General features: G+C 28.7%; 1 protein-coding gene across 1 annotated transcript; it reads right to left on the bottom strand.

The window, feature by feature from the left end:
- Positions 1-402: 402 nt before the first annotated feature.
- LOC125875135 (uncharacterized) lies at positions 403-12,071 on the bottom strand. The gene is made up of 10 exons (XM_049556227.1): positions 11,970-12,071; positions 11,122-11,211; positions 6,883-6,969; positions 3,431-3,519; positions 2,449-2,554; positions 2,008-2,112; positions 1,192-1,305; positions 945-1,067; positions 714-864; positions 403-578 (listed from the first exon to the last, which is right to left on the bottom strand). The coding sequence occupies exons 1-10, from the start codon at positions 12,069-12,071 to the stop codon at positions 403-405; spliced, it is 1,143 nt and encodes a 380-aa protein (XP_049412184.1).
- Positions 12,072-12,933: the final 862 nt, after the last annotated feature.

Below are 12,933 nucleotides of genomic sequence, written 5' to 3'. Positions count from 1 at the left end.
GTATTGTAAAACTATAAAATAAGAAGAAAATCCCCCTTTTATTTATAGTAAAAAATTGACTTGGTCCAAAAGTTAGGATTCCTAATTTTCTCTAAAAGATAAACATTCACTATATTTATAACAAAATGACAATTTTGTCTTTCAATAAAGGGGGAAAAGTCCAATCAACATGTAAAACAATTTTATTATATTTACGATTATTAATATAAACAATAATATTGGGACAAAAATAGTACTATAAATTTTTCTAAACAAAATTGTTAGTCTTAGAAATGGGAAAACGAAAACTTTAAGCATAATGCACATTACGATACAGTCATAATTTTATATTTTTCATAAATAATCTAAGACAAATAACTTTCTTCAATATTCAGTTGAAAAACTAATACAATTACAAATTTTCTAGGAAAGATTTTCATTGTGTGCCTCGGGTATGAGCTCAAAATCCCAAAGGTAAAGAAAAGAGTGTACGGGAGTACTTAATGCAGCATCTCCTGAGTTGCCACGTGTTTCATCATCTCCCAAGTTCACCTGGTGATGCCCATATAAATCTTCGTTTTCTCTTTTTCTCTTTTTTTCTGGCCATAAAAAATAAAAATTATAAGAATTAACTAGGGCAAGGACAATGAACGTGAAAATACAAACAATAATAATAAAAACAATATATAGAGGAACAATATATGTTTTATTGTGACTTTCTTAACTTTGCTTACCAATGTTTGAAGGGATGTCACGTTCGGATAAGTAGTTAGCTTCTCCCCGATTTTTAATGTAAATCCCGTTGCAAGATTCGATACATGTTCCAACTACATATTTTTTTATCAATTTTTTACCGCGCACATGTGGTTTACGTCTCGGTGTCACCTGCAAATTAAATCATTTTAATGATCATGCATAAAGAGTCGATCTCACTATTAATTCTAATATAATATTTTTGAGCTAACCTGCAATGGTTCTTCATTTTCTCTTAATCTCTTCGTTATTTCAGGAACTTCCCCATATACAAGAAATTTGTAAACCTCTATCAAAGATCGAAACTTTTTGTTTGTCTCCAAATGATGGTAGACCTGTTTGCCGACAATTATAGAATATTTATTTTGTCATAATTTCATCAAATAAAAAATATAATCGATTTTTGTTGGCAGGTTTTGTTGGCAGGAAAACATGTATATTAATCAAAAGAAAACTTACATAATCAATTATTAAACCACCTGGGCGAGAAATATTCTTGATGATCCAATTTCGCTTTCTATGTTCAAATGTATGTGTATGAATGTAATGCATATTTTTTGGTAGCATTTCATTCTGCAATCAAAACATTAGTTATGGAATTCAAATTTATCAAATATCCATTCTCAAAAGGTAATTATCTGGACAAAGTGGGGAGAATCAACATTTTGTCATCAAGTAATACACAAAATATTGAAGCATCCACATTTTATATTCTAAAGGATCATGGCATGGACAGCACAATACAATGAAGTATGTTTCTTCTATTTTTGTCTAGAAGGTTAGGTCAGGCCTATAATTGTTTCCGACGTATTTGTACGATTAATTTTGAATGAAACTCTAGAATTAGCTTGTTAGATGACCTTTAAAAGTATTATTATTGTTACTATTATATATATATATATATATTGCTTTGGACTATTTTTTCTTTGAGCTAAGGGTTTATCAGAAACAACTACTCTACTTCCAAGGTAATGGTAAGGTATGTGTAAACTTTATTCTTCGCAAACCCCATTTCATCGGATTACACTAGGTTTATTGTTGTTTTTTATTATTATTATCGATATGGCATATTTAAATGTTGTTGTTGTAATACAATTCATATCTTTTAGCTTTAGAGAAGAACATTTCTACTGTTTTCATAAAATTATTAATATTAAAAAGTTGTTCAAGAATTCATCAAAAGATTTCTGTACATGTTTTAAAAGGAAAAAAAAGCAAATCTATAATTGGAAGAACCTTTCAAAACTAAAAGAAAAGAACTTTTCAAAAGTGTACCTGCAAAACATCAACATTTGCTTTTTCCAGTGCGATAAAAGATATAGGAACTTCTGTTAATGTTGCATCCTCATCACCATCATTTTGGTCCTGCTTATCCATATTCTAGTATGGAAAAAATAATTAGATATTTTATAAACTGAAAAATTGTGTGAAGTAATTGAGAACCCCATTTCATGAGATTACACTTGATTTGTTGTTGTTTTTTATTATTATTATTATCGATATAGCTTATTTAAATGTTGTTGTTATAATACAATTCATACCATTTAGCTTTAGAGAAGAACATTTCTCGTGTTTTCATAAAACCATTATTATTAAAAAATTGTTCAAGAATTCATCAAAAGATTTGTGTACATGTCATAAAAGGAAAAAAACAATCAACTTATAATTGGAAGAACCTTTCAAAACAAAAAAGAGAAGAACTTTTCAAAAGTGTACCTGTAAAACATCAACCTTTGCTTTTTCCAGTGCGATAAAAGATATAGGAACTTCTGTTAATGTTGCATCCTCATCACCATCCATTCGATCCAGCTTATTCATATTTTAGTATGAAAAAAATAATTAGATATTTTATAAACTGAAAAATTGTGTGAAGTAATTAAGAAGGTTCTCAAAAAAACACCAAAATCGCTTGTTTGCTAGTAAGATATATATATATATATATATATATACACACACAAAGTGCTAGAATGCCCTAAAAAATACTTGTCCATCAATCTTATGCATTTTGTAACAACATCAATGATGGTTGTGGCTATGCATCTCTAAAGTTTCACTAAATAATTGAATGTTAGATGAAAAGTTCCATCCAAAATCAGAATTTCATTCTAACCAAATTAATATTTTGGGTGAAAATTAATTTTAAAGGCTTCTATTTCTAAGGAAATTCTTAAACTAAAAGATGTACAGTAATAAGCAGACATATTTTTTAGCATTCAGATCTTAATGCATTCTCTTAATATTGAGATGTCTATTCAAAGATTCATGCACTTCTATCATTCAGATATGCATTCAGATTTTGACGTCTTATATATAATCATAAAAAAATGAGGATTTAAACTTGCTAGAAAACTTCTAATACACTACAACTATTACTATTACTTATATGTATTCAAATTATTGTTTTACTTTTTTTTTATTTATGTCACTATAGCATGATCAGTTTAGTTTAAATAGAGAAATGAGGATTCATATAGCCAAATTCATTTTTTTTTGAATTGAGATATAGTTAAATGTTATTGTTATGTGACTTAGATGTGCTAGCTCTAGAAAAAAATTATCTTTCTTCCGTAAGATTACTAATACTAGAAAAGTTCTTATCGAATAGAACAAAAGATTTGTATACCTGTCTTAATAGAAGAAGAACTAAATACCTTATAATAAGTATGTTAAACAATAAAGAATTTTTTTAAAGCTTACCAATGACACACCAGCTTGTGGTGCAACAGAAGATATCGGAATTGCCATTATTGCATCTCTACGATCAACTTTGTGGTGGTTATCCATTTTCTGGTAGAAAATAAATACTTAGTTATATATTATGTAAAATTAAAAATTGTGTGAAGTAATATTGGAGGAAACAATAAAAAAGATATCATCTAACGAAATAATGATGAAATTGCTAGTATGATAGTAATTTATATATATATATATACACATTAATTAATATTTTAATACTTAATAAAGTTCTAGAATATCACAAAATAGAAAGAAATACTCCCTCCGTCCCATTTTATGTGGCAACATTTCCTTTTTGGTCAGTCCCAAAAAGAATGTCACATTTCCTTATATGGCAAGTTTATAAAAGTACAATTCCTCTTTTATCCTTGTTGGTCCCACTTAATCTTAAAATAATACTCCAATACAGTTATGAGGAGAGAGAAAAAAAGTCTACTTTTTAAAGGCCAATTTGGTAAACATTTCAAAGTCTTCATTTATTTCTTAAACTCCGTGTCCGGTCAAATGTTGCCGCATAAAATGGGACGGAGGGAGTAGATGTTTTTTCGTAAATCTTATGCTTTCAATAACAAATGCAATGATATTCTTGAAAAAACTCAAGTTTAATTTCTTTGCAACTCTTATAGCATCTTCACATAAAAAAAGGTTACTTTCTATTTTTGTTAAAAGAAATTATAGTTTCAATAGTTAATTACACAAACTAATTTGTATTTTAATATATTTATCTATAGCATAGTTTAAGAGGAGTAATGATAGTAAGTCAAGTGCTTTATGTTAATTTAATGTTTGTTCGATTTTCATCAAAATTATGTGCTTAATTTGTAGGCGTTTGGACATGTGATTTCATCTTGTGATTTGAAATCATGAGATGAAAATCAGTATTTGGACAAGTGCTTTCATCTCATGATTTCAAATTATGAGATGAAATCCCAAATTCTCCAAAAAATATTTGATTTGGAAATTTTATATCATGATGTCACATTTTCAACTACAAAAATTGACGCACAAGTTTATATTTTATATAAAAAAAAATCATATATCTACATAATATTGTGCAAGAATACCGAAGGAGTAATAAAATATTTACTAAATATGAACATGATGATATAATTACTAAAGATATTGACAATGTTCAATTATATTAAAGAGTACTACACTACAACTCATGCTTAATGTTACCATTTTATTGAACTAAATTAAAGTTCAATCAATAAATGTTGTATTTTTTTTTTAGAAAAACATTTTGATAGTGTATTATACTTTTGTTATGAACTTTTTCTTATTTGGTAAGATTGTAAAAAATAATTTGGGGTATTTTGATAGTTTTAATAACTTATGGAGATTTTAATTTTATGAGCCAAAAATACAACTTAAAAATTTAAATTACATGTCCACATAAAACTTAACTTAATTTTATATCACGATTTCATCTCACATGGATGTTTATTAATCTAACTTTTTTATATGGGTATAAATGGCTCAAAAGACTTTTGTATATGGTGAGTTTAATCACGGGTAGATGTTTGATTTTTTTTAATTATTTCACATATTTTATACTGAGGTGAAACAACAGTAATTTCCTAAGTCATGTATGATTTCGATTTGAAAAATAAATATTTATATGTTTTTAATACTTGAAAAAAATCAGTCACTAAAAATAAATATGTTCTTCATGCATCATAACCAGCATCATCTATTATTTACAATTATTATTGGCACCAATCATAATTGGAATAAAAATCATCGAACTTTATCGGCAATCACTATGATAAGTCACAATTATATTGTTAGCCACCATCATCTATCACCACAATCATTAATTATCACTATTGTCCAACTATCAACCACCACCAAACTACTACATTCAACTTCTACCACCATCACTATCAATAGCTTATATCAACAACACCATCATTAGTCAATACACCATCCTCAATTGACATCCACCACCAATGTAGCTAGTCATCACAACCATCAACCATCATATAATTTTTTAAAAAAATATTTTTGTAGTTTTAAATTAATTTTAGTTTCTTAAATTTTAGATTAAATGGTTTATAAGACACATTTACTATGACCGATTTTTTTATAACACACTCATATTTTATGGCGGTCCTATGACCCCCCCCCCGAATATTTTTTAAAGCACTTATTTGGCATTATCGGGTGGGATAAATAAAAAAATAAAAGCTTTGTTATTTCGTTTGTACACACTTGTTGATCAAAAGGTACAAACAAAGGGGTTTGATCATTTTCACTTACTTACACTCTTCGAACAAAGTAAAAATGGAGATCCTTTCATTCACACTTCAATTTTTTCTCGAAGCAATCAAATGAATCTTTTGAAATTTAATCTCATGAATCATTATATTCTTCCATAATTAAGTTTTATCTTGTGTCACAATTGATAAATGTCAAACGAATGCTTAAAAAATATTCAAGTGGATACTATGTCCTCCATAAAGTATGAGTACATTACTACTAATTTGGTCATAGATTGTATCATTTTTTTCATTTTCCCTAAACTTTGTGCTTATTAAACTTTAAATAAATAACCATTTTACATATTTTATGTTCAATAATGAGTAACCTTATTATTCAGTATTCATATTTTAATACATCGTCTTAATATTGAATAGTCTATAAAGAGATTGCTAATGCACATCTTATCAGTCAAATATACATTCAGATTTAGACATCTTCAATATACTCTTAAAACAAATATGAGGCCTTAGCCTTCTTAGAGAAATTCTCAAACTACTATTATCATTATTACTATTACTTATATGCATTTAACATATTTTTTACTTCTACTTTTATTTGTATGACTATGGCGTGATAAATTTTGCTTAAATGGAGAAATGAGGATTCATATAATCAATTTTAACTTGTTTGGGATTGATAAATAGTTAAATGTTGTTGTTGTTATGCGATTCAAATGTTTTAGCTTTAGAAAGAAAATCTTTCTCTTTCTTCCATTAGACAACTAACATTAAGAAAGTTGTTTCCAAATGAATAAAAAATATTTACATATGTTTATGCTTAAAAAAATCTCTCTAAAAATAAAAACTCTCTAAATACATTATAGCCATTAATTTTATAATAGTGAATAATACCGTATGGACAAAAGTTGTCTTGAAAGACCTATCATTTTTTGGCATATTGTAGGACGTAACTAAAAACAACAAAATTAGAAAATAGAATTTAGACTTATATTTATCTATATGAAATATTCAAATATTGATGTTGTGATGTAATCCTTATGTCTTAGTTCTAGAGAAGAATATTTTTCTTTCTTTCATAACACAATTAACATTAACAAGTTGTTCAAGAATCCATCAAAAGTTTTTTGTACACATCTCAAAAGGAAAAAAACTAACACCTTATAATTGGAGGAACTTTTAAAAAGCTTACCTCAACAACATCATCTTTTGATTCTTGAAGTGCGAAAAAAGATATGGGAACTTCCCTTAATGTTGCATCTTCATCACCAACTTTGTTCTGCTTATTCATATCCAAGTAAAAAATATGAAAAAAAATAGTTAGATCTTTTGTAAAATGAAAACTTGTATGAAGTGATGGAGAAGGCTTTCAAAAGAGATGTAAATAGCTTACTTACTATATTTCAAGTTATATTTTAAGAACTTAATCAAAGTTCTACAATACCCAAATAAAAAATATTTGTCCATCTATATTATACATTCTATAACAAGATCATTGATGTTTGTGGTCTTGCATCTTTTAAATTTCACTAAATTCATTGAATGTGTTACAAAAAAAAATTCATCCTAAATCCAAATCTTTTTCTAAGAAAGTTATATTTTTGGGTAAAATCAATTTTAAAAGCTTCTTTTTATAATGAAATTGTTAAAAGTTGTCACAACATCTATCACATACTAAATTAATCCTCACCACAGTAGCAATTATTTCTCTTTTAATTTGGCCAAATCTACGAGGATTGATCTCCTCTATTATGACCTAGATTTACTAAAACTTGAATCCTTAAAATGGAAAAATGGAAAGAAATGGCTAGATAAAGAGGAAAAATTATGAAAAGCTTAGATCCATCTGACTAGTGGTTATGATAAATTTCCAAATTGAAAAACTACTATATTATCCATTATCATGATATGTGAAATGAATCTACTTAGTTATTATTGATATAATTATCCTCCCTAATCAATAAAAATTGTATACATTTTTTCAGAAATGTTAAAATATGAAAAGATCATTTGAGATAGTTTGGTCATATCATAGGTTGTTCTATAGATGAATCGATCTATTCGTGTGAAAATATGATAAGTAGAAGTATTAAATATCATATGAAAGAAGGTTTTCTCTGAAGACTTATCAGTTTTTGACATAATGCATACTTAACTATGAATATCGCACAACGGAGAAAAAATGTGTATGGGTGATATCTACTAGTAAATATTAGAATTTAGGTCTCTTTTGTTTGCATTAATTAAGATTTAATTTTAATCATTCAAATCTCATCCATTAAATATTTATGTTTTTTAGGTTAGAATCTCAATCATTAAGTACATTTTGTTATGATGCGGGCATTTGTTGGGTCTGGATAGGTATAAATGATTAGATCTATAACAAAGTCTTATCATTGATATGTCTACTCAAAGGTTTCTAAATACATTACAGTTCACTAATTCTATCCATTCATTGCTAGCTCCATACTCCATCATTATCAATCATCATCATAATTGTCCATCATTATCAACTACTACCATCAACCGCCCACAACGGCCATCATCAACGACCACCACTACCATCCCTAAATCAACTACAACACCACTAGCTATCATTTACAATTATTATTTTCATCAATCATCATTATAATAAAATCATCGAGCATTATCGACAATCACCATCATAAGTAACCACTCACAACTATATATATTTCCAACCACCGTCATCATTCATCACTATCATTAACTATTAACCACCCCGGTAATACTACCATAAACTGCTACAACCATCATTACCAATAAGTACTATCCATAACGCCAATATTAGTTAGCACACCATCATCAATTGACATTCACTATTACCACCGCTAGTCATCACAACCATAAAGTAGCATATAATGTTTTAAAATATTTAGTTGGAGTCCCCATAGTGAATTATCTAATAAGACCTCAAAGATAGGGAGGGTATAAAAACTTATATCTCTTGTTTAATCTATATGGTTTGTGTTGTGATGTAATGTTATGTCGTGTTATGTTAGGAGGTGACCAAGTCACATAGACCTCTAGAAGAGACTCTGAGAGTGATTAAAAGTATGACCAAGTATTCTTCATGCTTGTTGCGTTCATTTTCTGTTGATGAGTTAAGTCTTGTTCATGATGTAGTGAGAACCTACAGTCCCATAAGAATGAATTAATTTAGCATATAAAGTGCTTTAAAGGGGTTAATTAATAGAGTAGAAACTCCATGAATTAGGCTATTGTGATCATGGAAAACTATTGTATGATGAAATAACCCTTAGGTTATAAATTAGACCTTGAGAAAGGGTAGAAAGAAGTGGGTTTGAAAATTTTCAAGGCCATTGTTTGAATAGTAGATGATTAAATACTTTTAAATTTATTTGTTTTAGACTTTGAGGAAATGAATGGCTCAAAGTGAATTAGCTTGCTCAATTAAAGTTCTTCAGTTGATGTTAGGTCATGATTTACCTTGAGTTAGACTTTGATTAGTTACTTGTGTGTATTGTAAGTCTGTAAAAAATAGATAACATACTAAGATATATATATATATATATATATATAGACACTATTCTGATGATAAGTGACTCGATTTCGATGTGAGCTTGTGAATAAGCAGTTGTGGGTGATGAATACCATTTCAATATGATATATGATTGTGTAATGGATCGAGTACCACACAGGTAAGGTACATGAATAGATAGGGGCTCATGAATAGTTGAAAAAGATTAGAGTCTTTTAGTATGTGTGATTGAGTGAGTCACAGATGAGCCTAATGAGATGCAGAAACTTTTCCGATATAACTCAGTGTGGATGTAATTGCATATTTGTGTGTGAACGCTTATATTATTTAGAGTTTGTGATTTTATTATTTCTGTTGTGGTGACTTATATAACTGATGATGTGTCGACATTAATACATCGAAAGTGAGATTATCTACTTGGTGGATGTTGACTACTTGACTTGATGAGTTATTGATTATGTCTACCTTCTTGTTGGATTTACATGTCTACTTATTTGTTGGATTTAAATGACTATGATTCCTACTAGTACATTGGTGTTTGTACTAATGCTACTATTGCAATTTTGTTTGAGCGCAGACTATGATCTAGAATCTTTCACGAGGCCCCACATTCGAAGCAATTGCACTTCTTATGTGACGATGAGTTACTCCTTTTCAGGCTGCCACAGATCTTCTAGGGGACTGGTGTTTATCTCTTTCAGAAATTGTTTTATTTATTTATTTATTACTCTTCTCAAGTATTTTAATTGAACTCATGTATGATGACTTTTGGATTCTGAAGTTATAATAATTTATACATTCACATTTCTTAATCTATTATACTTGAGACTTTATGTCTTGTCTTAATGTTTTTAAATGAGTCGGTTATAGTATTGCTTAGTTGGTAAAATATGGTGTGCCCACTGTGGAGTTAGTGTGTGTCTTAGATTGTGACAAAATTGGGATCAAATCTTTAGGTTCTTTGATCGTGTTATTACTTTATCCTTGGTGATCCAAATTGGTATATAACATTCACTTTTTCTCTCACAAATGATGTGGATACGTTCAGGAGAAGCTATAGTTGAGGCACTTGAGCCGGCAGTTACTATTGTGATGCGTGATAGTGGAGATAATCAGGGCAGCAACACCAGCCAAGGCTAACGCCCCAGTTGTTGACCAGGTTAGAGACAAGTCCAAGTCCCCACACTTCTAAATAATCTTTAATATGGTAGAAGAGAAAGCAATGGCACTAGTTTAGGAGATTGTTGCGCTAGCTCTGACTTTATCAGATGTAGTCATTCAAGTATTGACTTTGTTGAGGGGTTTGGTAGGGACTGGAGTGGCACCCGAAATTTTGACAGGGCATTATTTATGGGTCTAGTATGTTGTTGATATGGCTTCGTGGATGGACAAGGTTTTTGAGATAGGGCTATTTTCATGAACAATGACTGGACCGGTGATGACGAGAGATCAGCATGATCTATTTTGGAGAGTCACTAAGATGAATCCTCGATGGTTCTATGTTTTTGAGTCTGAGGATGTTAACGAGTTCAATAACAAACGTATTATTTATTTTTCATATCTTAATACACCATCTTAACATTGAGATGTCAATTCAGATATTCTTAATACATGTCTTATCATTTACATATGCATCCATATTTAGACGCCTTATACTCTTAAAACGACAAATGAAGCCTTAGACTTGTTAGAGAACTTCTAATACTATAGTTAAATGTTGTTGGTTTTATGTGCCTCAGATGCTTTGGCTCTAGAAAGAAAAATGTTTATCTTTATTCTTTAAGACAACTAACATTAAAAAACTTATTCCCAAATGCATCAAAATATTATTTTTACATGTATTAAAAGGAACAGAACTAAGCACCTTAAAATATGTAAGCTAAACAATGAAGAAACTTTTCAAAAGCTTACCTCTAAACCATCATCTTGAGGTGCGACAGATGATATGGAAATCGCCACTATTGCATCTTCAACATCTACTTTGAAGAGCGTATCCATATTCTAGTAGAAAATATAAAATAATTTGTTATTTATTTCGTAAAATCAAAAATTGTGTGAACTAATTATATTGGAGGAGACTATCAAAAAGTTTTCCTTTAAATAAAATAAAGATCAAAATTGCTAACTTGATTGTAATTTATATGTGTGTTATAACATTTTAAAACCTTAATAAGAGTTTCGGAATACCCCCAACGAAATAAAAAAAAAGTGATTTTCCATTGGTCTTAGGTTTTCAACAATAGAAACAATGATTTCCTTGGGAAGTTCAAATTTATTTATCATTTTTCAAGCATCTTCACATTATAAGAAAGTTTTACTTTCTATTCTTGTTAAAAGAAACAGTAGTTTCAACGGTAATACAAATTAATTTATCTTTTTAATATATGTATTTATTGAAAAAAAATAAGAGTAGTAACGATTTAAGTCAGATTCTCAACGTTAATTCAATGTTATTTCAATGTTCATGTGGGTATAAATGGATCAAAACACTTTCATCTATTATGTGTTTAAACAAGGGTAGAAGTTTGAGATTTTCTCATTACTTGATTTTGTAGCAAGGTGATGTCAAACATTTAATTTATTTTTATTTATAGAACTATTTAGATGTTATTGTTATGATACGATTCAATTGTATTCTTTTCTTTCATAACACAATTAACATCAAAAAGTTGTTCAAGTACCCATCAAAAAAATAGTGTACATGGCTTATAAGGAAAAAAATAAGCACCTTATAATTAGAGGAACTTTTTAAGGCTTACCTCTAAATCATCAACTTTTGATTTTTGAGGTGTGATAACAAATATGGGAACATCCATTAGCATTGCGTCTTCATCACCATGAATTTTGCTTTGGTTATCCATATTCTAGTAAAAAAACAAGAAAGCTTAGTTAGATCTTTTGTAAGACAAAAATATTTTGTGAAGTAATAGAAACAAATTTCAAAAAATGATGAAAATTGCTAGCTTGCTAGTAATTTATATATACGTGTCAAATAACATCTTAAGAACTTAATCAAAATGCTAGATCACCCACAAAAAAAAGAGTCAAAGTAAAAGATGCTTGTCCATCAATGTATACATACTGTAACAAGATCAAGATCAATTATTGTTCTGGTCATACATCTCAAATGATTTACTAAATATATTGGATGTATGATAAAAACAAATCATTCTTTATCAAAACTTCTTTCTAAAAAAGTTTTAAAATTTGGAAAATATCAATTTTAAAATTTCTCTTTAAAAAAAACCTCTAGATCTATCACAAATTAAATTAATCTCCACTCAAAGCAACAATTATTTATATTTTAATGGTCAAACCTAAGATGATCTATCTACTTTATTAGAACTTGCATCCTTGAAATAAAAATAAATGATTAGATAAATAGAGAGGGGGGGTGGGGGGGATATGAAAAGCTTAGATCCGTCATAAGAAAAATTATAGATTTCGATCTATTGCGAGCATGCATCTCTCAAGATTCATTGGATTAGTGATAAAAAAATTACTTCTTATAGTTAAATTTATTTCAAAAAAAATTATGAATTTTGAGAAAAATCAATTTTAAAGACTTCTTTGTACAAGGAAATTGTTAAAGTGGTTGCTACCTTTAGATCTATCACAAGTTAAATTTATTTTCACCATGTCAATAATTTTTTTTTTAATTTGGTCAAACCCAAAGTGATCGATCTGCTCTCTTTCCTTCTAGATGTACTAGAACTTTCATCC

This window comes from Solanum stenotomum, chromosome 8 (genome assembly GCF_019186545.1).
Source record: "Solanum stenotomum isolate F172 chromosome 8, ASM1918654v1, whole genome shotgun sequence".
NCBI classification, from domain to species: Eukaryota; Viridiplantae; Streptophyta; class Magnoliopsida; order Solanales; family Solanaceae; genus Solanum; species Solanum stenotomum.
The sequence above is the reverse complement of the archived record's forward strand: the minus strand, read 5'-3'. Positions and strand labels throughout refer to the sequence as shown.